Genomic DNA, 27,699 nt, shown 5'->3' on the forward strand with positions numbered 1-27,699 from the left:
AATACTCTTCTATGACATCTGGAGTTCCCAGAGACTCTATTTTGTGGCCTGTTCTGTTTTCTTTGTACGTGCTCCCTCTGAATATGACATGTCTTTTTCATTCCAACTCAGATGATTTACAAACATATACCAGGGAATCTTGGAAATCACTCCTCTATACAAGGGCACAATCCCTGTATCCTGGCTTCAAATAATTCAATGTTTCATATTTTCCCACAGCTAAACAAGGCAAGAATGAGGTTATATTGTGTGGCCTTCCATCTTTAGTTTAGCATATATATGGAGTTAGCCAGTCAGCCTTGCTTATTTACAGTTAGACCAAAATCATTTAATTAGATTTCTGACTGGGGCAAAAAAAGAAAAGAAAAGATCACATTGTTCCAGTGCTGACAGCCTTGCAGTGGCTCCCTGTGCATTACAGAATTCAGTATAAAGTGTCACTGTTTGTGTTTAGCCTTAAATGGTCTAGCATCAAATCATGTGGCAGATATACAGCATTCATATGCCTCCTCAAGATCATTAAGGTCTGCATCCAGTCACTACTAACTATCTGAGGGAAGCTTTCTAACTTGATGTTATTGCATCAACACCTCACACATGCATCAAGTCTTACTGTTTTTATACCTTAGCTGATAACACCTTTATTTTATGCAAGTGTGGACATGAGTAGAGGAAGTCTGGGAACATTTTTGTTTTCCTTGCTCTTTTTCTTTCCAATTTAAATTTAATTAAATGTATTTATTTCTATTTATTAATTACCTACTAGGTAGAATTTGTGCCAGGTCCGAATCCCATAACACTTGTTTGGAAGGTTATACAAATATTAGACATTAGTAGTCGGTAGTATACCTCATCATGCAGCTGCTCACTGAAGCCATTATTAACCTCCTAAGACCCAAACTCTTCCACGACATGCATTTTTAATTTCTCTTTGATATTTCGGCATATTGGGGCCCAATGAATGTAAAAACAAAGAATTACCAGATTTTTTTTAACCTTATTTTTGTTTTTAAGAAAAATAAGAGACACATATGAGGATATTCGTTTAAAATTTTGATAGAACAGTAGCAGTATAATGTCCTCGTAAGTGGATATCAGGCCCATGTAGAGCAAAATTGAGTATTTTAGTCTAAATAACCCAAAATGCGATGTCCACATATGTGGACGCCAGGTCCTAGGAGGTTAAGGAAGGGAAACCGGAATAAAAGGCTTAAATGTGCAGATGACACAAGAACTGAACTGGAAATCAGTGGCTACAGGTCTTGTGAAGTGATGAATGTTTTACTGAAATTGCCAGTAATAAATGTGCCATGCATAGCCATCTCAAGTGTTTACAGAGAGTTTTTAAAAAAATCCAGTTAGTGCCGGTTCTCTGGGTGAAAATGCCTTGTTGATGCTAGAGGTCAGGGGAAAATGACCAGACTGCTTCAAGCTGACAGGAAGGCAAAAATAACTTTAAAAAAAACACACAGTTAAGTAACCACCAACATATGAAGAGCATCTCTGAATGGACAACAGGTCAAACCTTGAAGCAGATGGGCTACAGCAGCAGGGGACCCCACCAGAGGCCTCACCTGTCAACTAAGAACAGGAAACTGAGGCAACATTTTACACCAAAATTGAACAGTTACTGAAAAAAATGTTGCCTGGTCTGATAAATCTCATGTCAAATGCAACATGAAAACATGGATCCTTCCCTGTATAAGTTGTTTAAGCTGCTGGTGGGAGTGTAAGGATGTGAGGGACATTGTCTTGGCATCTAATCACTGCATAACAAGCATACTTGTCGTATTTCAAAGATAGTGTTCAATGTGTCCATTTCTTCTATGGAAGCTGAACTATTTACAGCAGATAAACACTGTCTGAAAACCATGAAAATATGAATATGCCTCTTCAGCTAGGAAATGCTCTTGAGCTATAGTTTTTTTTTTAATGTTAGAGGGTCCTTCAAAAATGTTACCTGATCATTTGAGCTTCCATAGGGGGCATCTGGAATTGAACCAGAGACCTCTTGATCTGCAGTCAAATGCTCTACCACTGAGCTATACCCCCTCAGAGAAACTGCATCTGTTCACTGAAATCTAACCAGGGCTGCTGTTATGAAGCAATTTTTAAGGAAGGGAAATAGGAGAATTTTTTGATTGAAAAGGCCAGCAATAGATATGGAGGAGGTCAAAATGTATAAAACACAGTGGAGCTTGTGTCATTCTTTGAAAGCCATGACTGCAATTCAGGCAGTACTGTTCAGGATCTTCTCAAAATTGAAGAAATTATAAACACAGAAAAGCACCATCAGATTTTGATCCACCATGCAATACTATCCAAACTGTCTGATTGGGAACAGCTTCATTTTTCAGCATGTTAATGATCCCTAACGCACTGCCAGTGCAGTAAAGGCATACCTGGATAGAAAAACACACAGTGAATCATTATTAGTCATGAACTGGCCTCCCCACAGCCAAGACCTCAGTATCATTGAAGCCATGTGGGATCATCTTGACGGAGAACACAACAAAACCCAGCCAACATCCAAAGAAGAGCTTCGTCCTTCTAGAAGCCTTGAGGACTTTTCCTGAACTTCAAGAAATTACAAGATGAAGAATAAATGTGATCATACCAAACAGTATAACAACTTTCTAGCTTGTTTGAATTGTACAAATTCAGTTAGTTTCGCCTTACACACAGTATTCCCATGTATGTTTAAACTGTCTTAATAAATCACTGGACCTATTTCCTATTTTCCTACCAAAATATTAAGATTTTTTAATAGTCTTGACATAAGTGACCAAATATGAGATTTGGATTTCATTACAGTTTGCCCAGCAGAGGGTGCCAACGGTCACGGACTGTCTCACACACCCCTTATCTTTTTAAAATAAAAACAATCTGAAATTAAACGAACAAAATGAATCTTTCAGTCCACTTCAGGGGCCTCTCTGTGTATGTGTGTGTGTGACTTTCTCCCGTGTCTTTGACATTGGCTGTGTGCTGTATACAGTTTAAGCTACCTGGTTGATAGGCACGGTGTAAATGGAAGGCGTCTGCAGGATGTGAAGTGGTGGGGGCTGGTGGGCAAAGTGCTGGATCAGTGAAAACCGAGAAGACCTTCATCCAACCCTCCCTGCCTGGACATCTTCAGATAGTGAATGCAAAACGTCTAAAACAGCATCCCAGTCAAACAAAGCTCTTTGAATCTGAACAGCAAACAGAAGTAATGGGACTTCTGGGACTGTGATAATGAAGTAAATTAATATGCTTAGTCCATGTGTAACAGCACAGATTACAGACACTTTCTCCTTCACGTGTCGCTCTAATGAGCCCATTACACCAATTTCATGCTAAGCAAGGAATCCTGCATGAACCCTGAGCTTAAGAGCTTGAGGGGCAACACTTGCTTCGTAAACATTTTTAAATAACTGGGCCAAAAACAAATTGAGCTGCATACGGAAAGGGGAACAGTTCGGTATTAGAGATAGAAACATTATTGGATGAATTTATGAGAATTACTAAAAAATGTTCGTCATATATTCAGAAATTCCAAAATAGAAATCCAACATGAAGCCGCAGAAATCCAGGGGGACCGGGCTGTGCGAAAAGTGCAGGTCTTGCATAATTTATTACGAAAGCTGTAATCTATCCAGCCGTGTGTCCGTGCGCGTGGCTTTGTGTACAGTCATTGATCATGCCGTGAATCCAGAAACTAGAGATTTTACAGCGCAGATGCCGTGGGAGCATCGCATCCAAATGAAGCGTTATTACAGCTGAGTTTTCTCGGGCTGTGGAAATGTTTCGACGAGGCGCGGTGCTCTGCCTTTACTTGATGCCTTGTGGCTTTTTCACCCAAGTTGGGCTGTGGTGACCGAGACTGCTGTTATCTGCGGATGTCCCTGACCAATTCAAGCGTCTTTCTGCTGAACGAGGTGGGCTTTCAGTTTTTCCCTCTTCTTTTCTTTACCTTTATGTTGTCGAGGTAACTGAGGAAAATTTGGACTGTTTTTTGTGCTGGAAGGAGTTTGAAACCAACCTGCGTGCAGTGCATTTACAGTACCATGCAGACCTGTAAGGGGGGCGAAGGTAGTAGTAGCAGGTCCTTTCTGGGATGCTGATAATTAAATTAGACACGCTGACCACGCTGGGAATCTTCCGTTTGGAGTGGAAAAGCTTTGACGTGCATGGCACTGTCTGCCAGCTGGAATTAGGGACAGATGAGCTTTGAAATGTTCGTGATAGTCATTTCACCCAAAACAACAAAACTGGTCAGCTGGCGCAACAGATGAACTGCGTGTGTGTTTATAGTCCCACTTTATGGAAAATGAGGTAATAACTGTTTTAATACTGCAGGAAAAACAAAAGCAATTTAGATCATAACCGGTGTCATGCATTTGTGAATGAGTGTGGTAATTAACGATCAGTTAAACTGTGTGGCTGTGTCTTTGCCTCCTTTAGATTCTTCATGCTTGTTTATAATGTGAGAGGACTCCAGTCATTCATCAGAGGATGTGATGTAATGCAGTGCCTAAATCAGAGTGACAACGCTAAGGCCGAATATGATGGGTATCAGTATTTTATTTACTAAGTAACGTGTTTCATGTTGAGGGAGAGAAACACAGGCGAAGTTACTTCTGCAGATAATATTGCAAAGCCTGAATTAGTCACAATGTTAATAGATACAAGTGAAATGATTCTCTGTTGATAATCTAATCTGCTTTAGGTGCTTTATAGAAAACACAAAAATCAGATTTCTGCTAAATTATCAATGTAATAATGTTGCATCTGCAGCAATCTGCACTTATTTAGGTTGTTTCATTTTGTGATGTTTTATGCCTAATTTAATCAAAGTTACCATGGTGCTCTGAAAGCTCTTCTTTCCTGGAGGTTGCATTTCACAAAGACAGATCAATATATACCTGCAGCTATGGTGAGATGATTCACCAAACGATATTAGGAAATCTCACCCAGGGGGTCTGGACTTAAAGGTGACTGAAAAGTCAGGATACATAATTCTGACCATACTGTCAGCCAGCTGGCTGGGAAAGGTCCATCATCTGCTTCATTGTGTGTCTGGAAGCAAACTACTGGAGGTCCGCTCAGTCCCTCTGCATTACGATGAAGTGCTAAAAGTCTCTCTGTCATCATGCTGAGGACTTTTTGGCACTCATCCCAAAAACTACATTTGCTGTGCAAAATGTTCAGCACTCAATGCAAAATCAGATCTTAGATATTGATTCTGTTTTTTTCTATTTGAAAAAAAAAAAAAAAAAAGCAGCTTACAGCGTTTTTCAATGAATAAAATGGGGGGGGGGAGTCATTTTTATACATATTTAACTTTTTATACATATTTAACTATTACCTTTTCTCTTGTATAGAGAAAACTTTTATTTGGAATAAGGCTCTTTCAAATGTTCATTTGAGAGTGAAGTACTAGAGGTTACAAAAAACAAACTGTAGCTGCATGCACATCTGTAGTTGTGGTTTACATTATGAGTTTCACAGTAAACTTCTGAAATCCCTCTTCTTTTTTTCTTTTTTTAAACTTTTTTTCGTGATTATATCTGAACCACTTTGAACCAACTTCTCAGTGCACTGCTTGTTAACTTCTCAGTGAACAGCCTCACCGGAGATTATGTAAGGTACATGTGCGCAGCTCGCCACTGCAAGAAGTACACTGTCTGTGTGAAGCACTGCGTGGTGACACTCTCGCTCACTTCAATAACATTCCAGTCTGTTTACCTCCTCCCTCCTCTTGGTGTGCTGGAACACATTCTGTACCTGCTTGTCTGAACCCATCAAGTACTGTATAAACCTCATGAAAGGATTTGGCAGCAAGGAGTCAGCTTCCCTCCACTCAAAAATCAAAATGCAGCATCCCCAGTGCCTTAAAATAGCTCCTCATCCATAATGCACCAGCAGCAGCTCTGCCCACAGAGGCGCTTCATATGGGACAGACTGACAGACATCTGCACTCAATGCTTGGGTGCAGCTCCTAAAGCTCCTCTCTTTCTCTCCTCCTTTTCTCCCTTTGTTTAACTTCCAAACCTTCATTCATTCATTCATATTTTTATTCACAGAATGAAAATGGATGCCTCCTCTGTGTCCCTCTTCTGTTTTTTTTCCTCCTCCAGTTTCACTATTTTCTGCAACCTAGCCTATGAATTATGAATCTCAGCCTTGTTGGAGATTGTCTAGCCAACCATGGTCCTCCTTCATGTGTGAGACTACTTGGCTTTGACATATCTGCTGCTTTTTTACATAGATACAAGGTGCAAGGTGTGGTGAGCACAAATGAATGAACCTGGTTTGTGCAGACCTCCCACATCCCATAAAACACACACACTCACCAGCCGAGCAGCTGTCAGAGTACAGCCATCCATGACGTCTGCAAAACACACTCTGCGAACCACACTCTGCGAACCACAGGCTACACCGGGGACGCCTCCACGTGTCGAACATCGCCCCCCATATCCCTCTCATCACCATCAGACTTTCTCCCTTCTTTAAACTTTTAGCTTTTGAGATGTTGAAATCCAGAGTGGCTGAAAAATGTGACAGGACTGTAGAAATGCTTGATTTTTTTCCCCCTTGGAGGTTTTGTCTCTGTGCTCTATACAGTTAGCCCTGCAAGAAGGTTCTGCTTGTTGGGCTAATATGTGATTTTAAAGATGTCTGCTTGGGGTGTATCCCACTTGTGCCCTGTGATAGGTGGGATAGCTGGATAAGCAGATAAGAAAACGTACAGAAGGATGTAGTTACAACACATGGTACATATTTATGTCATCAGTTTTCATCACAACTCTACTGATACAAATTTGGCAGTGATCACCAGATATCTTGGAAGAACTTCGCAACAACACTTAATTTTGGAATTACTTGCTCATCGACTATGTACAAGCGTAAATTGGTTTGCCCAAATAATTCTGGCAATGGTATTTTTGTTAAAAACTTGTGAAAATTACAAGAAAATCAGATATGGTATAATTAAATATGACTCCAGCTTTTCCCTTCGAGTGCTTCTGAAGTGTCTAGGGATCCCAGTCATGTTTACCTTGGTTGTTGCTTTAAGACTCAGTGCCACCCGATGCTGCATCACATAGTCACCTTAAGCATCATGGTGGAGTTCTGAAAGAACCCAGCATGCGCTTTTGGTACAAAGTCCCATCGGACAGGCAAGGTAGAGATGAAGGGTAGACTAAGGAGGAGGAGAGAGGATGCTATGTGGAGCATAGAGAGCCTCACTGACGTAGAGAAGGGTTGTGTACTGAGTGGTGGAGAATAGGAGAGGAGGGGGGCTGTAAAGAAAGAGAGAGGGATAGTCTGCTTACAAGCACGCTACAGTACACTTCAGTGTTACACAAGAGAGAGAGCACACCATGACTGCCTAGCACAGAGAGAGCAAGCAAGAGAGACGGGGAGTGTTGCTCTCCTACCTCTATCTGAGTAAGTATGGCGCTATCTCTTCTACATCAAAATTCCTTGCCTCAAATTGCTCAGACCTCACAGCAGGTCTGATTTTCAGATGATAAAAGATTTTGGCTGACTTTAAAGAGAATGGAAAAATCTTTCCTCATTAAATTTTGATTGAAAGTTTGAAGAGTGGAGTTGTTTGCAGCTGTTAAAGTGGGGGAAGACTGAATTTTGATCTCCATTTGACCGCTGTGAACAGATCTGATGGATATCCAGATTCCTCACCCTCAGCACTCACATTTCACTGGAAATGTTGCACTAAAGCAGAAAATGGCATTTAGTGCAGTTGTGTGAAAGAGGAGCAATGGTGGGAAGCTGTGGGCATGCTCGCAAGCGTTTCTTTCTCTGCTGGTGGGGGGAAGGAGTGCATTTGGGACCGCTAGGCTTCCTGTGTGGGGTCAATTAAATACTGCATGAGACAGAGCACTAAAAGCCTGTCCCGCGAGGAGCCAAGTGCTTTGTGTGTGTTTGTGTGTGCACGTATATATGTGTGTGTGTGTGTGTGTGTGTGCTGGTGCATCAGTGTGCAAAGCCTTGATTAAATTTGATGAACCAGCAATGTTGAGAGGACCACAAAGGTTCCAGTTCCAGCTTCTTTGAGGTCCTCTCCAGAATCTGTGCACCGGTGTTCTCATTGTTATCTTGATAAAAGAAAAGACAATAGCCTACAATGTGCTTTCATGTATCCATAGGACTGGTTTAATCTAGAAAATCCATCTGTATCTATCTAATTCGCTTTTGTTAACTGACATCTTTCCTCGCCTACACCGTGTAGTCACTGAATAGTTTTGAGACTTAAACGTGAGCGAAAACACTTTTTTTCAATGTAAAGCTGGATTGCGTGAGTATGTAGGCCACCATTACATATTGATAAGTCTGAAATCCCCCCCAGTTAGCTCGGTGCACTAAACAAGACACACCAATTAGGCCCAACTCAAATCTAAAGCCTAAATCAGGTCATCTTTTAACAAACACATCTGACTTAATGAAGGATGCAGTTCTGTTTAATTCTGCACTGCACCGTCGGTACACAGCTTTATGTGGGTTAGCTCCAGCCTCTCTGCGCTTTGAAGCAGTTTGGTGAAGTCAGGTTGAGGGATCCCCGGGGGGATGAAAGTCTAACGATGCACAGTGTAGCCGGCAAGGCCAAGTTGTCAGCATGGATGAAAGATATTCCTGGCTACGCTCGCTGCGTCTTCTTCTACTGTATGCCAGCGTCACTGACAACCCATCCATAACTAGTCACATATTTACATCGTCAGTGTTGTATTCGCAGCACTTATCTGTGCAGCTGACAAATGCAAGGTGTAATCACTCCTTAGGTCTCCTTAAAGAGTGGAGTTGGTGTTGAGAGAACAGCTGTTTATCAGTGTGTCCTCATAGGCTGCAGGGTTTTCCAGAGGCTCATTAAAGACTGGGATAAAGTATTCTGGGGTAACATTAGAGCAGGAGGAGGGTGGAGCTGCAAAGGACAGTATGGAGTATCAATCTGTGTGCCTCTCATATTGATCCACTCTGCCCTACTCTGGTTGCATTTCTCTCTGGCTCTGAATGATCCACCTTTCCCTGTACTGCTGCCTCAGCTAACACTTCTCACAGAAAGTAAGGTGCCTTTTCATGAGTTACAAGGCCAGAAAGATGAGCAGTTGACTGCAGAGTTCCAGCATGTTAATCTCCATATTTGTCGTTAAGATCTGGAGCTGTTTTTTTAAAGCCCAGATGGCACAGGGCCTCTCACATTGTTTACAGAACAAGAGTATGGTTGGAAAAAAGAGAGACAGATAATCATAGAAAGTAACGGCGTGCGAGAGTATCAAATAAAGATCTGCTCGTGCTCAAAAACTGAGCTGGTTTAAAATCTAATATTTAACTATGGGTTTTGTTTTTTTGCCTTTTTTGGATTCAGTACTTGGATACTTGGATGCCACTGATAAAACTACTTTCAGTGCTTCTTTATTCACAATGGGATCACTACAGCAGGTAGCTCCGCATATTTGATTACGCAGACTTTTACACTGAGTGCCCTTCCTGATAAAAGGGATCCAAAGGATTTGTGTCTCCTTCCAGGACTTAACAGAGGATTTTTTACTTGTCAGGCGAAATGTGTGAACCGTCACACTACGCCCTCAAAGAATTTCACTACCAAAACCATATTATTATATTTTTTGACACCTGCTTCAAGATAAACAAACCATATATACAAATATAAAATTACTTTAAAATGTACACTTTGAGTTTCTGTCTTTCTCTAAATGAATTTCATTTTTTGTCTTCATTGGCTTGTGTAAAATCTGAACAAAATTGCTATTGTAAGGTACAACTGCACCACAATATTAAAAATAGATACAATATAGATAAACCCACCTTTACTGCAGAGACAGCGCACATGTGCATGCACAGTTATACAGATCCCTGCTCTTGTTTCCCATATTGGCTCATTCATATTCAGACTGTCTGTCTGGCTTCAGTGAATGTAGCTGAGCCATTCTCAAATCTGCTTTACTCTTTCTTTAAGGAATTCATCAAAACTCACTGAACTTTAACTTAAACAGCCCTCGGCTATCTCCCCCACCGCTGCCAGGCCCAGTCACTGTTGGGAGGAGTGTGAGGAGAGGAGAGCTATATTTAGAGCACCTGAACAGCAAATTAATAACAAAAAAAAGAGACATATTCTCTTAATCTTGTCTTCCTGTTCTAGTCTGACTGTGTTCTTCTCTGCCTGTTTCCTTCAAAAATCTCTGTATTTTTTCATTTCTCCCACAATTTCCTGTCATCTTTTTCTCTTAATCTACCTCCACCCATTTCGCTTGAAAATATAGAGCTCTAAGAATCAACAGTAGCAAAGCAGACTAATGATTTGACATTAAAAATGTATTGAAAACTCGCATGTTTAAGTTCTCTTTCTGTTGCGATGTAGTTCATATTAGCCTTTGCTTGTTTCTTGCCCTCTTTTTCATTCCTTCTAACTCTCTCTCCCTTTATGATTGTATGGTGCCATTACTCAGAGGCTGTTTTACCCACAGCCCTAATGATGGAAATATAGCTACCATATCTTCTCTGCTGAGGGATCGGAGAGTTATTGCAATAACTTTAATAATGTGTGTGTCTCTATGTGTGTGCGTGTGTGTGTGTTAATATGGTATATGCTTCCCTGCTTGTAAAAAGCCACACAGAAATATAGCCCCAGGGCATTTTTTTCCTAAAAGCCTTGGCAGAGTGCACTTTCTTCATTCTTAAGCAGCGAAAGTTCAGTGAGGGTGAGAGAGCATGCATGCTGCCAGCACAATGGACCCCAAATCAGGGTCTTCAGTGCCTGGGGCAACATATAGAGCAGGCATCCAGGCCTGGCTCGCCAGGAACGAGACTTTCTTCTGCAACGGAGACGTCTCTTTCTGGCTTATTAAGACATCTGATGGACTCTAGATGGCTGCTTGCTGACTCACCGATGCAATTCTGTTTTGTAGACTCATGCATCACCTTCCTGTCAGGAGGATGGTGCAGGGCAGGGCAAGCAGGCAAGCCCTACCCTACTCGCCCCTCTCGCCTTCTCTTCCTGTTTCTGCATCCACATGTTCGCCTCTCTTTCATCAACGGCTTTACATCCTCTGCATTTCTGAGTTTTATTCATTTTGCTTTTCCTGTGCAATAAGGGAAGATACCAATTGGCAGAGGAATGACAATCAGAGACTATTTTTAAGCTTTCCTTTGCTCAGCCATTGTTATTTTTACTTATCGAGGCTTACAAGCTTATCCTTTGTTCTGCTTTATTTTTAGAAGTTCTCCCTGTGCCCAGTAAAAAATTATACACTGCACAGTGAGAGTAAACACCACTCCAGCAATGTAGTTGTTGATTTTATATAGATATATGTGTATCTTTTTCAGGATCTCTTAATACCTGAACTTACATAAGAGGGAGGTATGGAAAAACCTGAAAGGGTTGTGAATATGATGCTGGAGAGGGCTGCATGAGATTTGTGGCAGAGAAGGGCAACCCAAGGGAGAGCAAAGATGAGCAGAGAAAAGATCTTTTTTTTTTCTTTAAATTTATTACATGAAGTCTGACTTGCAGCTAAAGCAAGAAACTACACAATACCAGCATGCGGGCGTGTACACAACAGTGCTGCAGTCAGGGCATCAATTTTGTATAGGAAATGACTGTTGAGGCAGCGCAGCAGTGGTTGTGAAGCACTTAGGCATCGCGCACCTCCCTCTCTCCCCACTGTTACCACGGGCTGAGGGGAGGAGGGTTCCGCTTTTTCATTGCAATGGGGGGAAGAAAGCGCTGGCAGGAGCATCATGTCTGCCTCCGACTCGAGCGCTACAGGACTCATCTGCAACAAGGTACGCTGTTAACCCTCCCCCTTATTTAACCACTCTGCATGCGATTCCAGCCTCTTCATCTACGAGTCCTCCATCGCTCTGCTCAGAGGCGTCTTCGTTCTGCTTTTTTCCCTCTTCTTCTTCTCCCCAACCCTCTCACTCTTTTCTCAGCAGAAGTCTGTTCACTTCATTCACTTTTCCAGCATAGCCCCTACTTGTCCTCTCGTCCCTCCCTCCCTCTTTTCTTCTTCACACACACTGAACTGAAAACACACAGGCTATCTCAACTCCATTACTTTGCAGCGGTGCTTTTAACTAGTAGTTCAGTGGGTGGCCTGTCTGATGAATAATATGACTCATGACCCATTTATTTATGGCTTGTCTGTTTATAAGGTCATCCATACCAATAAATATTATACCCCAGACCCGTTTGTGGGTCTGTTTTCCCTGTTGTCTACAATAATGTTTCATGACATTATTGTAAAAATGCAGCAGCAGCTTCAACACTTCACTGTGGAATTCAAAAATAAAAGACTGAGGTATAATTTCTGGAATAAAAGACATAACAGTACTTTGATATGTACTGAACAATTAATGGAATAATGTGTATTTATACATCTGCATAAATATGTATCTTATTTTGCACAGATTGCCATAATATTGTTCATCTACTTCAGGCATGATGGCTAAGTATAAAAAGAGCAAACCATGGCTCTAACAGCTGGTTCATGAGCAAGGAAACTTGTTTTGTCATGTGCATGCTTCCCTCTGCTGGCAGGAATCTACAACTGCTGCTGTGTCATTATCACACGTTCCAGTCCGTAACATCTGGGGGATTTCTCTCGACACCCTCTTTGCCGATAACTGTCAGCTGCACTGTGAGCAGGTCTGTCTTTTTAAGGGTCCGGTCAGTCAAACAGAGTGAGGTGTGAGTTTGCACGGTATAGCAAAGCTGTTTCAACACTGAGACTGACCAGTGTGTCTGTGATTGTGTTAGATTCCACTCTTGGTCCTATTTTTGTGCAATCAGAACAAGGATTTATTTATTTATTTATTTATTTATTTATTTATTTTACAGTGAGACAGAGTTTGTCAGAGACTGGAATAAGTAGTGAAATATATTCATGATTTTTTTTCTGATCTTGCAATATATTCGGTTTGTTAGAAATATGGATTGAAGGATGCATAAATATAAGGGATTACAACCATGGCTGTGTCATACATTAGATCACTTAACAGTTTATTTAAAAATTATGATCAAGATTCATTATCTGCATTTAACCTATCTAGAGTATTAGGAGCAGAAGGACTGAAATCCAGGTGTAAGTCTGTACACTGGACATTAAACTAGCATCCAGCTTTAAAGCAACAAAGCCATTATGCTGTCACGTTGACACTAAAGCTTAAAATGTAAAGGTTTTTTTTTTTCTTTTTTACTCATGCCCTTTAATATGCTTACCCATACTGATGAGTTGGAATTGATACATGCATATCAGCATCTGTTCCCATAATGGCTGGCAAAAGCTTATTTCCAAAGTTCCAGCTTTCTTATTTCTTCACTGACAGAATTGCAATAGAGGCAAAAGTCTGTGAAATTCTTCTGTGACTGGCTTTTATTGGCACTGCACCATGGGATGTATCACACTTGCCTTTGAGGCTGTGTAGACGATTCTCTACATACTAATTGGGTACATATGAATAGTTGGAAGGCACTGAGGAAGAAAGAGAATGAGAAGTAGTTAGAAAGACAGAAGCAAAACACCCCAGAGGCTCCCCATACTATTAAAAGATAGGTTTAATGTGAGATTCTCAACTTCTGCCATGTATATTTTTACAAGGTTTGTGTGACGCAAAAGAAAATGCCTGGACAGCAGACAGCTGATATTATGTCTATGCAAAGATCTGGACAGTGACAAAGAGAAAATGACTGTTGTGGAGCCCTTCTTCAGCAAATCAAAGCAGTTAAATTAGACAACAACAGTACAGTTAGTGTGTGTGTGTGTGTGTGTGTGTGTGTGTGTGTGTGTGTGTGTGTGTGTGCACTGTGTGCTAATGAGACTCTGTCTGAACTTTAGAATAAATATCCTCCCGTTCTATCTGTAGAACTTTATGGACTTTAATTAGGTTTTGTTTCTTGCGCTGGCAGACGCTTCAGATTCTGTTCTGCTTCTGGCAGGCTTTGATATTCGAATGATATCCACAAAACTCTGTGCTGGATTCAGCTAAAATATTTTTCTGTTTGGTTTTTCTGGGCTGGGTGAGGGGGGACAGAGGTGGAAAGAGGGATGAGGCAGGTGGGAGACAAAAGGTAAATGAAGGATGACGTTGTTCTGGAGGTATATTTAGGTGTCTTATGTGGATACTCCTGTTTGGTATGTGAGGAGTCTTCCAGCCTTACATCCAGCTGGGACCGCAGCCACCAGGGAAGAGCAGGCTTGGAGTGAAAGGATGAGTGTGGAGTTTATGGAGTGAGCATTCTGAGTTTTATTTACATCTGTATCTGTCTGTGCTGGATTTACTAATTCATTTTTAATGATTAAACTGTGGCATTTCAAGAATTGATGTTCTTGAGAAATGATTGACTGACATTTAAGCACTTTTTAAAATACATATACATAAAAATTCCCCTATCTCCCCTGCGATCTATCCTTCAAGCTTGGGTCCTCTACTAGAGGCTTGGAAGCTTGAGGGTCCTGCACAGTTGCCGTTTGCAGTTTGCTAGGACTGCGCTCTTCTGAACAGAGATCTCAGATGTTGTTCTTGGGATCTGCTGGAGCCACTTGCCTAGCTTGGGGGGGGGGGGTCACTGCACAAATTGCTCCGATTACCAGTGGGACCACTGTTACCTTCACCCTCCACATCTTCTCAAGCTCTTCTCTGAGCCCTTGGTACTTCTCTAGATTCTCGTGTTTCTTCTTCCTGATGTTGATGTCATTTGGTATTGCTACGTCTATCACTATGGCTGTCTTCCACTGCTTGTTGGTTAGCCACCACCATTTTGTCCGTCTGTGTCTGGAAGTCCCACAGGATCTTAGCTCGGCCATTCTCCACAACCCTAGTGGGCGTCTCCCATTTTGACCTAGGGACTTCCAGGCCATATTCGGCGCATATGTTTCTGTACACTATGTCGGCCACTTGGTTATGGTGTTCCATGTATGCCCTGCCTGCTAGCATCTTACATCCTGCTGTTATGTGCTGGATTATCTCAGGAGGCATCTTTACACAGCCTGGTGTGATAGACCCCAGCCTCTGGATCTTGTGCTCAGAGCTTGTTCCTGTGCTGCCATGATTAGTGCTTCTGTGCTATCTTTCAGTCCAGCTTTGTCCAGCCACTGGTAGGACTTCTGGATGTCAGTCACTTCCTTTATCTGCTGGTGGTACATGCTGTGCAGGGGCCTGTCCTTCCATGATGGTTCCTCCTCTTGCTCCTCTTTGGTGCATTTCTGCTCCCTGAGATATTCACTGAGCACATCTTCCTGATGTATTTGTGGATGTTTGCTGCCTTATCCTGAACTGTGGTACTGACACTCACCAGTCCCCGGCCTCCTTCGTTCCGCTTAGCATACAGTCTCAGGGTGCTGGACTTGGGGTAAAACCCTCCATGCATGTTTAGGAGCTTTCTCGTCTTGATGTCACTGGCTTCTATTTCCTCCTTATTATAACAGCAGCAGGGTACCTGATCACAGGCAGGGCGTAGGTGTTGATAACCCAGATTTTGTTCTACCGTTCAGCTGATTCTCAGGACTTGCCTGACCCTCTGCAGATACTTAGTGGTTGCAGCTTTCTTAGCAGCCTCTTCGTGTGGGATGCCTGTGGGATGCCCAGATACTTGTAGCTGTCCTCAGTGTCTGCAATATTTCCTTCTGGTAGCTTCATCCCCTCAGTTCTGACTACCTTCCCTCTCTTTGTTATCATCTGTCTGCACTTCTCTAGCCTGAACGACATTCCGATGTCATTGCTGTATATCCTGGTGGTGTGGATCAGTGAATCGATGTCTCGTTCACTCTTGTCATACAGCTTGATGTCATCCATGTACAGGAGGTGGCTGACGATTTCTCCGTTCCATAGTCGTATCCGCAGCCAGTTTTGTTGATGATCTCACTGAGGGGGTCCAGGCCTATGCAGAACAGCTGTGGGGACATAGCATCTCCTTAATAGGTCCCACACTTGATGGTGACTTGTGCTATGGGCTTGAAATTGGCATCTAGTGTTGTTGGCACATCCCCATTGAGTTCCTGATGAAGGCTCTACAGGTCCTGTTGATCTTGTACAATTCTAGGCATTCCAGGATCCATGTGCGGGGCTTCGAGTCACAGGCTTTCTTGTAATCAATCCGGGCACTGCACAGGTTGGTCAGTCTGGTCTTGCAGTCTTGGGCGACTGCTTTATCTACCAAGAGCTTGCGTTTTGTTCCTCTGTTATTCCTGCCAATTCATTTCTGTGCCCCTGCTCATGTATTGACCCACGTGCCTGTTCATCTTAGCCACCATGATGCCTGACAGGAGCTTTCAAGTGGTACTAAGGCAGCTTATTGGCTGGTAGTTGGATGGGACCGCTCCCTTCTGGCGGTCCTTGGAGATCAGGACTGTCTGGCTTTCAGTTAACAATTCTGGGTGTGTTTCATCCATTACCAGTCTGTTCATTTGTGCTGCCACTTTAGATCCACTAGCTACTGAGCATTGACATTGTGGGTTGCGTCCTTCTCCCATATGCTCTTCCAGTATTGCTCCATCTCCAGGTTTGCTGGTGTGGTTCTCATATTGTTCCCCTGCCTCTGAGCGTATACCTTGGATGGTTCTGTGGAGTACAGCTGGTTTATTCTCCTGGTTTCTATTTCTGTGTTGAAAAAGCTGTCTTGTATTCAAGACTTTATACAGTACTGACAGTGTGATTTTAAATTGTAAAGCAGTACCAGTGGTAATAGTCCTATGTTGTTGTTGTTGTTTTTGTTTCATTATAAATCATATCCAGACATTGGATATAAGTCTGGATATTGCAGCATGTGTTATCAAAATGCTTGGTTGAAAATTGGACTTTTGCCAATGTATGGTGTGCCAGTCTGAGTGAATAAATAGACAGCAAGGTCGTGTTGCTTGTTAGTGTTGCAGAACTCGTGTTCATATTCCCCTGGGTGACATGCTTTGGAAAGCTGCAGAAGAAGAAACCCAGGTGCAGAAACAGGTGAATAGGAAGGAAAGAAAAGGGAAGTACGGAGGTCAATGCGTAGATGATGATCTATCTGTAGCTGAATCCGCAACATATGAGCTAAGTCTGTGTTTTCTATGCCGTGAGGAATTCTGAACAGCTGCTTCCAGGTACCTTATTGGGCTGATTTATGTCTTCTCCACCTGCTTTAAGACTTTCCTTCCTTTCCTCGTTCACTCAGGGTTCAGCCGATTCCTACACTAGTCGACCCTCTGATTCCGACCTGTCCCTGGAGGAGGACCAGGAGGCGTCTCGGCGTGAAGCCGAGCGCCAGGCTCAGCTGCAGCTGGAGAGAGCCAAGGTGAGAGCCTCAAGGTCAAAGGTCAATTATTGGCTTTAAAATCACCTCTACCTCCACAGGTACAGCAATAAAGTCCTGAGTCATGCTGAAAGCTTGCGTTCCAGTCAACCACTTTAGTCTTTATGTGTGTAAGGGTCTACAGAACTAAAACTAATCTTCAGATACAAATTTTGCTGAATATTAAAGAAAAGGTCATTCGATATATTGCCATAGATCTTATTTGTTTTGGTTTTTTGTCGTCCACAGGCTAAATCAGTAGCATTTGCAGTGAGAACCAATGTGAGTTACTGTGGGGCCCTTGATGAAGATTGTCCAGTCCAAGGTGCTGCAATTAACTTTGAAACCAAAGACTTTCTGCACATAAAAGAGGTGAGAGCCATTACAATTCTGCATTTGTACATGGTTTACAAATAAAGTAACAATAAATATTTACTCTGATTAATGTTAACGCATCTTGCATCATGAGAGGTGTCTTTCACTGTTACACAGAAATACAACAATGACTGGTGGATTGGTCGACTGGTGAAGGAAGGGGCAGACATCACTTTCATCCCCAGTCCAGTCAAACTTGAGGCCATGAGGATAAAGCAAGAGCAGAAAGCAGCAGCTAGGTCAGAGATTACGCAGCTCTGAGAGACCTCTCTGTTTTTCTGACACTGTTGTCCTAATTTTAGCAGCTTCCTCTGCAGCACACTCTTTGTAAAGTTATTTTATTACTTCTGCTCATATGTTGCTGTGGTTTGGAGGTCCTTCTTTCTAAATTGCCTCCTTAGGGGATCCACGCATAATGAAGCTTTGCATTATGTTGCTCCACAGGAAAGGAGGGAACGCGTCATCCGGAGGCTGGAGGTCCACCCCTCCATCTGCAGGTGAGAGAGACTGAAGGAGTCCTGCTGTCATGTCTGTCTGTCAGGCCTTCAAGCTGCTACTGAGTCAGATTTGCGTACAGGGACTATTTCTGGGCAAAAATGTGACCTTCAGGGAAAACACGTGTTTACAAAAATCTTTTTACTATAGAGTTTTACTTTAAATCAAACTGAAGTTCAAAAGTTATTTGATCACTGCTGAATTTGGATCAGAGCTTCCTGAATAACACACAGTTAACAAAACTGTGCAATTGTGAAGAAAAACTCGAGTGAATGCAAAAAAAAAGAGCCCAGATTGTTATTGTTCTTTTTTTTTAAATTGTTTTATTATTTTCAGTTTATTTCCAGAGTGGGGTTACTCATTTCTGTTTAGTCTTTATAGTTTAAAAATGTTTTACTCTTGTTAGCCCAGTTAGTAACTTGCAATTTTGCTAAGTGGAATCATAAGCCCCTCCACTCCACTTTCACAAACACTGGACACGCCCCTGCTCATCACTAATTGCAAGAACCCACTTAGCTTTTCGCCTCTTTGCTCAATGTTCATTCTGTTTGTTTTCAAAGCCAAACAGAAGCAGAAACAGGTATGTTGGGGTATTCATCTGTGTATCACTCTGCTCCGATTATTTAATTTAAATGTTTTTTATTAAATTTTTATAACTTTAAAATCTATCTCTGTGATCGTGTATTACTGTAACTTCCACATATCTTAATTTTCATGACTTCCACACTGTCTGCTTGTTGCCTGTGCAGACTGAACATGTTCCCCCATATGATGTGGTCCCTTCAATGCGGCCGGTGGTCCTGGTGGGTCCTTCGTTGAAAGGCTACGAGGTGAGTCAGCCATCAGTACTGTTCTTCAGTTATTTGGGCCTGGTTCTGTTTAATCTTGTGTTTTGATGCATGTAAATTAATTTGATTTAAATATTAAATGTATTTTTAGAGATAGTTTTTTATGTATTTTTATTATGGACAACACATTTGATCACAGCTGCATTTTGGTCCAGTCAGAAAATATTGCAATAGCTATCTGACAAATTGATGCAAAGCAAAAACGACAAATTTCAGCAATAGTTTGGCCATCCTTTAACTTTGTCTCTAGTGTGAACATTTATGAAATTTGAGATTCATGCTGCTCATGATGAGTCATTGCCAGGTCAAAATCTCACTTTTTTGCTGCAAACATTATGATGTCCCATAGTAGCCTCTGCTGTAAAATGTGTATAATTAGTAAACTCGCATTGTTATTATGAGCACATTAGTATGCTGACACAAGCAGTTAGCTGAAAGTACCAGTGTGCCTAAGTGCAGCCCACAGAGCTGCAATGTACCATATCGCTTTTCCAGAAAAAGACAAATAAGCTATTCTGAGGCATTACTTAATGTTGCAGTAATCTAACTGGGAATTAGCCATTATGTGAAGCCTTTCATTCACTTTGCTTTTATTAACAAAGAATAAAAATTAGGAAATTAAGCAGGAAATTAAGCAATAATATTTACTGTAACTATATGTTAAACGTATTTAGATGTTTGAGTTATTTCCAGCTAGTTTCTGCTCTTTTTCTCTTCTGGATTCCCTTTCTAGCATGAGTTTAATCAGGTGTGGATTTTCTGATCCAGTAAAACTGGGGTGTTTGGCTTCCATTATCCCATGAACACTTTTACTAAGCCGCAGTCCCACCCTGATGAAATTAAAGGGCACACAGGAGGCATCTTAGATCCATCTGAGAGCTACAGAACTGCATGTATGCCCCTTTGCATTAGCCACACCATGTGTTATACTCCCATACTGAACAGACACGCACACACACACGCACACACACACACATGCACACATCACAGATGAGACATATGAAAACCCACTGCAGTCAAAACGAAATAATGTCAGAATGCATCAATTTCGATGACTCGGTGGATGAATATGTGAGGCATGTGCTTCAACATTTTCTCCCTGCCTTGCTCTTTCCTCTGTGGCGGTGCAGGCTATGAGCCAAGCTGTTTGTTTTGTGTGTGTGTGTGTGTGTGTGTGTGTTGAAATATTTATGCGTTGCTCTGGTAATGTGCTTTGGGGATGCTCCAGTGGTGAATGCCAGGCTGCCTCTTTCTCTCATTCCCTCACATTCTCTTTCTCTGTGCTCCGTCTCTTGTGTACAAATTATTTTCGGCGACTCATCAGGGTTCTTCGGCACTGTCTCTCCTCCTTTCCACTCCTTTGCCTTCTTTCCTCATCTCTCTGTTTCAGTGTGGAAGCTTCATCCTCTACTCCAAAGGCCATTCATTTTTCAGGACTGTTTGAAAATAGACTGCTTCACTTCATCCTGGCAGTGCACAAACATCATTGTGCCACTCAGACATCCAACTGATTTAACACTGAAAAAAGAAGGACTGTAATGCTGCTCATTTTTATCTGTGCTGACTCTTCTGTCTCTTTACAAAGCTATAACTGATTGGTCTTAAAGCTAAAAAATCCCATCACTGTCCTTCCAGCTGTTTACAGCTTCATTATAGTGTGTGACAGCTGTATTAATCCTCATTTAGTGCAGACACTTAAAGTCAGGTGTCACTAAAATCAGTGAAACATGCAAGAAATACTAAAGAGCAAGACGTGTGCATGAGTGAATGCATATTTCACAGCCCTTTCTCTCTCACAACGTCCCTCACTTATCTTCCTTGTTTCTGTTTCCTAGGTAACAGACATGATGCAGAAAGCTTTGTTTGACTTCCTAAAGCACCGATTTGATGGCAGGTGGGTAACGGCTGTCTGTGTCACTCTCTGCAGATGCAGAGCAGCGTACAGTAACGCTATGTCTGAACTGCCGAGCTGCTTGTGTGTTTCTGCATTGCACGTTTCGTGCTCGAAAGCACACACGATGACGATGATTTATTTTTAGTTGCAAGCGAGAAGGAGCACGAGCTCGTCTCCTCCTTTGAAATGGAACAGTTGTGGATGTGATGTGATAAGACGCTTCTTGTTTAGGATCACTATTACCCGGGTGACCGCTGATCTGTCATTGGCAAAGCGCTCAGTGCTGAACAAGAAAGCCATAATGGAGAGATCCAACACACGCTCAAGTCTGGGTGAGATTTAGAAATTTTTTTTTAAAAACTTGTCTTTGATCTTTTTTTGCTCAATAAAGATGGACAGATGGATGCTAAAAATAGATGCCCCTTCTGTCTTCAATGACAGGAAAACTTAAATAAGTGATGCAGCTCTGTTAAAAGTGGCTTATGCAACTCTCTGCCATTCACAGCTGAGGTCCAGAGTGAAATAGAGAGGATCTTCGAGCTGGCCAAGTCTCTTCAGCTGGTCGTCCTGGACGCAGACACCATCAATCACCCGGCACAACTCCTCAAAACCTCTCTGGCTCCCATCATTGTCTACGTCAAAGTCTCATCACCTAAAGTAGAGTACAATCCTCAAAGCTGCCTTTCTGGTCATATTCTGGATTCTGAGCAAACTAGTGGTTAATTAAACCTCTGTGGCACTATTTTAATTATTTAAATATTTGCTGGTTCCCAGCATCTGAGGGATCGTACACAAAATGCCTTGTTTTAGATGGTAAATGACGTACATGGTTGGATGGTTCTCTCCAGGTACTCCAGCATCCTCCAGCAGTCCAAAGCAGTCCATGCAATTAAGAGTTAGGTTAATTGGTTTTTGTAAATGACTCCTATGTGTGAATGGTTCTCTCTCTGTGTTGGCCCTGTGACAGGCTGGTGAACTGTACCCTGTCTCTCGCCCAATAGTAGCTAAGATAGGCTCCAGCCTCCCTGTAAACCTGAATAGGATGAGAGGAAGAAGATGGATGGATAAATGATTGGATGGATAAATGATAACAGAATTAGAAAGTTCAACTCGGAAGGTTTTAAAATAGTACACTCCCCGTACAGATTAACATTTGTTTGAAGGAGCTCAAAAGAGGCAAATCAATGAGGAGAAATCATTTGGAAGAATTGAAGAGGAATTGAGACTTTGATGACTCATAATGGCAGAACAGAATCCCAGCAGTGATAGGATTTAGAGCACTGAGTGACTCTGAGTGGGAGATGGGGAGGAAGTGGGTTGCACAAATGAGAGTCTGAAAGGGAGAATGAAAGAGAGCGTAGATTTAAACCACACAGAGTGGAGGCTGATTGGCTCAAATAAGGCAGGTGAGAAGATGATTGGACTCGAGTAAAGATGTCAATATTGAGACGGACAGCACAGAAAAGAGGTAGACATGGAGACAGGAAAGCAGGCAGATGAGTGATTACAGATCTTTCTTACTGAACGTACGCATGAGCGTTATTTAAACAATTTCTGTCTGTAAGGGGTGTGTCTAATGCGGTTAAAACTGATAAATTAATTGTATGATATTAAATTAAAACCATGCTCGTTCATTTTTTGTGTGTGTGTGTCTGAATCATCTGGCAGGTTCTTCAGAGGTTGATTAAATCTCGAGGGAAATCACAAAGCAAACACCTCAATGTCCAGATGATGGCGGGGGACAAGCTCGCTCAGTGTCCACCTGTATGTCACGTTATGTAATTAAATGATATTTTAAAAGTTTAAAAAGTTTTCATTGAAGGACTTTGTATAAGTTTTCTCTTATCATTTTCTGAATCAACAGGAGATGTTTGATGTCATCCTGGATGAGAATCAGCTGGAAGATGCATGTGACCACCTTGCAGAGTACCTGGAAATTTATTGGCGTGCTACGCACCTCCCCTGTTCTGCCCCAGTGAATCCCTTACTGGACCAAAGTGTGATAACTCCACCTTCTGCTAACTCCAGCCAACAGGTAAGAGGAAAAAGAAACTCCTCAGGTGGTGCTTGATTTACTACTTTCAGATGCATTATTAATCACATATCCTTTGCTTCCTGTGTCCACTCTAGTTTTCTGAGACTCAAGAGTTGATAGAATGAGCACTACTTCAGATGTAGGTGAGATGAAACTTACTTTTCTGGATCTGCTATCGTTACCGTCTCTTGAAATTTGCCCCTTCGACCTCTGCAGGAGCAGCTTGTGCTGTCAGCTGGGGTCAGACAGTCGTAGCGCACAGGGACCAGGGCACCACCAGGGGGCAGCAGCAGTCCTCGTCTCTCCAAACCTGGCCACCACCTTCTCCAGCCACACCTGGGCCAAAGAAAAGAGGAAAAGCAGAGTATGGTGAGAGAGAAGGAGCAGGAGGCTGGTGAGCTGGAAGGAGAGAAGACACAAAAAACAGGAAAACAAGAAGAAGGAGGAGAATGATTTGATCAATGCTGCAACAGAAGAAGGAGCCTCCACCTTACTGCTGCCCCCTCGGCAAAAGCTCCCTGCTCCCACTACCACGCGACAACTCAGGGCCAATTTCTACAGCTCCACGTGCACTGGTATTTCAGAAAAACAGTGCAGCAGTGCAGTTACAACTCACTATCTGCCCCCTTTCTCATATTTTTCTCTCACCGTGACCTTAAACCCGTACCTCATTCCCCGCTTTTACATTTGAAGTCACGTCTCCCACCTGACAAAGGTGCGCCAGCCTACGTTTGCTCACACAGGCAGATTCGCCTCTCACTGTAGCTACATCACACACCTGTAAAGTTCAGAGGAAGTTAGCCTACAGTCCTGTAGCATAGCAAAGCTACCAGTGTAAAACCTATACACCCTCCCAACACAGGGTTCCAGGGGGTTTGTGTCTGATACACGCCACTTAAAGAGGGTGACAGAAAATCAGCTTTGTATGTCTTCCATCTCTGCAGCTCTCGATGAGTTGTCATTCCAAATGTTTAACCAAATGTTTTCTCTACAGCACAAATGCAATGTCAGAGGCATCATGTTGTCACTTATGTTAGAGGACTCTTACTTTCCCTTACTTGCAGCTCCTGTTTTATGTTATTCTTTCTATTGACCTTTTTACTGTAACTGTTGTTACTACTGTTTATAATTCGTAAGCTCACTCTCAGTGTCACTGATTGCATATCTGTACACAACAGTGATGCTGAACACATGTATAACAAGCACAGACATGCACAGACGGTCTATATGCATCTTTGTCACAGCTATGAATGTATAAACGCTGGTCCACTGGCTTAGGAAGGATTACTTATAATAACTGTGGTTTGCAGATGATTGGAAGCAAAACCCGAAAAGGTCTGTTATCACATCTAAATATCCTAAATGCTTACACTTTACAAAGTTTGACTGTATTTACATGATTTTCCTACCCCAAAGAAAAAATAGTTTGTAAAATTGTTTTATCCTCCCAGAAATAATTGATCACAGATAACCCATGTTTAACATGAGCTATTCCACAACTGCTCCTGACTTAGGACTAACTTCAAAATGTTCATTAAGATGGTTTGAAAGTAAAACTTTGGAACCAATAAGCCAATAATAATAATAATAACAATAATGATAATAATAATAATGGAAATATTAGAAATGAGAAAGATTAATGATTTCCAAGAACATCTGTAGACAATTAACAATTACATATTACCTCAGTGTGTCTTCTGAACGTGGTGCTTGGTGATTGTAGCTCTAAATTACAATAAGCGCATCACCGTAAGCTACGCAGCCAGGAACATGGTCATTTATTTATTTACGTCCAATATTTTGCTGTTACTCTCTGTCAATATAGCGTCAGCATTAAGTTGCTCTGGGAATAAGAAGCTGTGGACACTCACTACACTACACCACTGAGAAGACTTCATCTCCTCTACAGGAAAAAGATCTCTGAGCACATGAACTGATTGTAAAGGTTTACTACCTAACAAGCCTGGGAAAGTATTTTATTATCACTGGACATGAGGGTGACCTCTGGTGATGTATTTACATTAGTACCAGGTCTTATAACCATTATTACTTATTCTCTGCCCACATAGCAGGATATACATTATATATATGCATAGACTTTAATCAAAAACATGTCAGATTTCATGTGCGTATACAACCACCAGTGTTCTCTTTTCTGCATCCATTTCATGTCTTGCATTGCTCACAAAAATGAATGCGTCTCAGTAAGCACTTCAATAATCGCATTAATGCAACTGCTTGTGTCATTTAAAGCAACAGAATTCTGCTAACATATCATACATATAAATAATCGAATATATGTGCATGATATATTGTATTCCTGTTTCATCAGAAGGGCTTTTTCAGATCAGCGTCACATGAGCCGTTCACTCTTCAGACTAAATCTGCGCGACCTATGTAACCACTTACATATGCATTATAAAGGCTTAAATGTAAATACTGTATATTAAATATGCAGATACTATTATTATTAGCAGATTGCACAATAACAGCAAAAGCTGACAGGTTTTAACCAGTACACAATTCTATAATCAGCGCCTCAGAAAGCATGTGTTTATATGTAATATCCTCTTTCTTTCTTTTTTTAAAGAATGGTGCACAGCTTATATAGGACCACTATTAAGGTTGCTTCCACTAACACCCTGATTCATTTCTGAAGGGCCGGGTTTGAGATACATAACTTCTACTTGATGAAACACAGAGAGCACAGTACCTTCTTTCGATAAAACCTACTCAGCTTCTCCTGTTGCTTAATTTTTATTGCAAGAAATTTATACAAAAGTCAATTATACTTCTTTGGTTTTCCAAAGCACAATTTTTTACAATTATCATTTCCTATTGCGTTTCACTTGCCTAAATTCTGTATGCAATACAAAGTTTAGCATCAACGAGACACTAGCTGAGACTATCAAAATATCTCCTCAGTTAAGATGGAGTATAATTGCACTACTATTATTTATACTAAACGTTATGCTGTATCCACCTCCAATACAGAGGAAAAAAACTGTTTGGCCTAATGATGATGTCAACGTTTCTCATCGTTTCTGACAAGTCTGCAAGATAAATGATATCCAACAGTGTCTGATGATGATGTGTAATGGGTGCATCTTTTGTCAATAGCACACGAGAAGGAGGAGGTGAATAAAAAAAAACATTTCATTAACGTTTGTGTGTGCCATGTGACTTTTCATCAGCGATTCACAAAACCACCAACAGAGGGCAGAAGTAGCATTCTAGCTATCTATGCAACAAACAAGATGCAGTTTCCCATTTTGACATCAATCAAACAAAATTGAGACAAACTGAAATTAAAGTTGTGAGTCTGTCCTCCAGCCACCCCATAGCACTGCCCAACTACACTACTGGACTAATTGCAGATGAATGTGAGGAAGAAAAATCTTGTGGAAATCTTCTACTATATAAGAAAGTTTCTTCCCTTAGTTGTACCTTGGCTGAGACACCCATGTTTAGCATAGTAAGAAGGGGTGGGAGGGGTCGTAACAAATTTAACAACATATTCCGGATCTCTATAATCAACCCACACATACTTTTGCATCATTCACTGAAAAACAATCTACTAACATAATTTATATAAGTACTAATAAGCCACTTGTTTTGTTCATTATGACCTGTGTTTCCTATGTAAGCAATATATTATTGTATTATTCAATTAAGCGTCACTAGGGAGGCTGGAGCCTTTCCCAGCTAGCTGGGCGAGAGGCAGCCTACACCCTGGACAGTTCACCAGGGTTAGCACAGCAGGGCTAACACAGGATTAGAGTTAGAAACAAATCTGCTAACATTGTTCATATACATGTTATTTGGAACATGATCATCTTTTACCATTGGTCCAGGGCTTACAGTACCCTGGAAAGGTCTTGAGCCACCCCTCATTTCTTTCTGTTTTATTAGCAAAAACTGGGAAATAGGCTCAGTGTATGTGTAAACATACATGGAAACACAGTCTATAAGGCAAAAACAGACTTTTTTTTATTCTAATGAGACTGAAAGTCAATGTTTAGTATGGACATCTTTAACATCTAACATCTATTCTTTAACACAGCTCGATCGGTCTTGTAGGCAAGTTTCCTTGTCATTTCTTGAAGACGTCTTCGGGAAAAGTCCTCCAGCCTTTGAGTCCATTCTCTTCTATAATGATTCCACACTGCATCAGTATTGAGGTCCAGACTCTGGGGAGGCCGATCCATGACTGGAAATGTTCTATTGGATGTTTTTCTTTCCAGGTTTGCATTTAGTAAACTGGCAGTGTGTTTGGGCTTTTGCCAGTCACACTCTTTGCATGTTGACAACCTTGACCTGCCGCTGATTTTGGGCTCTGTTCTTGTGTAATTTGCCTTTTCTCTCTCATTGCCTTCCTTAAGAGGAACTTCTTGACAGCCATCCTTCCACTGCAACCATTCGTTATGAGGCTTCATTAAGCAATGTATGGATCATCAGGCCCCGTGTCATGTTCTTGCTGGATTTTTTTCTTATTTATCAAGAACATGACTTTCAATTAGTGTTCATCTGCTATGGATTGTTTTTCAATGTATTTTGTACAGGCTACTAGTAACAAGGTGACTAAAAATACGATTTCAAATCGGTTCTTTTCTAAATATTTTGTTATGTTTAGACACAAGATTGGTTAATCCCTTGATTTAGGTGATCTTTATATTCAAATGATGCACAGATCACTGTTAGGTGGCTTAACAAACAAACAAGAAAAAAACAGCCAGGTAAAAGGACTGGACTCAAAATAAATGAAAAA

General features: G+C 41.5%; 1 protein-coding gene and 1 non-coding gene across 4 annotated transcripts; one reads left to right on the forward strand and one right to left on the reverse strand.

Moving 5' to 3' along the window:
- Positions 1 to 1,980: 1,980 nt before the first annotated feature.
- trnac-gca lies at positions 1,981 to 2,052 on the reverse strand. Its single transcript has one exon. It is a non-coding gene; the product is annotated as a tRNA-Cys (tRNA).
- A 1,597-nt stretch (positions 2,053 to 3,649) lies between these two features.
- On the forward strand, positions 3,650 to 27,527 carry cacnb3b (calcium channel, voltage-dependent, beta 3b). 3 transcript variants are annotated; one of them, XM_014339422.2, is made up of 14 exons: positions 3,650 to 3,920; positions 17,168 to 17,287; positions 17,534 to 17,656; positions 17,777 to 17,898; positions 18,104 to 18,156; positions 18,715 to 18,734; positions 18,904 to 18,984; positions 20,838 to 20,896; positions 21,128 to 21,228; positions 21,402 to 21,553; positions 22,565 to 22,660; positions 22,761 to 22,931; positions 23,027 to 23,074; positions 23,148 to 27,527. In XM_014339422.2, the coding sequence occupies exons 1-13, from the start codon at positions 3,882 to 3,884 to the stop codon at positions 23,054 to 23,056; spliced, it is 1,167 nt and encodes a 388-aa protein (XP_014194908.1). In that variant the 5' UTR covers positions 3,650 to 3,881; the 3' UTR covers positions 23,057 to 23,074; positions 23,148 to 27,527. The 3 variants fall into 3 exon arrangements, with proteins under 3 accessions (XP_014194908.1, XP_005914873.1, XP_005914872.1); XM_005914811.2 differs by lacking the exon at positions 3,650 to 3,920 and adding an exon at positions 9,689 to 11,802 and having other exon boundaries at positions 23,027 to 23,070; XM_005914810.2 differs by lacking the exon at positions 3,650 to 3,920 and adding an exon at positions 9,690 to 11,802.
- Positions 27,528 to 27,699: the final 172 nt, after the last annotated feature.

Source organism: Haplochromis burtoni, unplaced genomic scaffold, assembly GCF_018398535.1.
Source record: "Haplochromis burtoni strain Fernald_Lab_line unplaced genomic scaffold, NCSU_Asbu1 Contig_9, whole genome shotgun sequence".
Taxonomy (NCBI): domain Eukaryota; kingdom Metazoa; phylum Chordata; class Actinopteri; order Cichliformes; family Cichlidae; genus Haplochromis; species Haplochromis burtoni.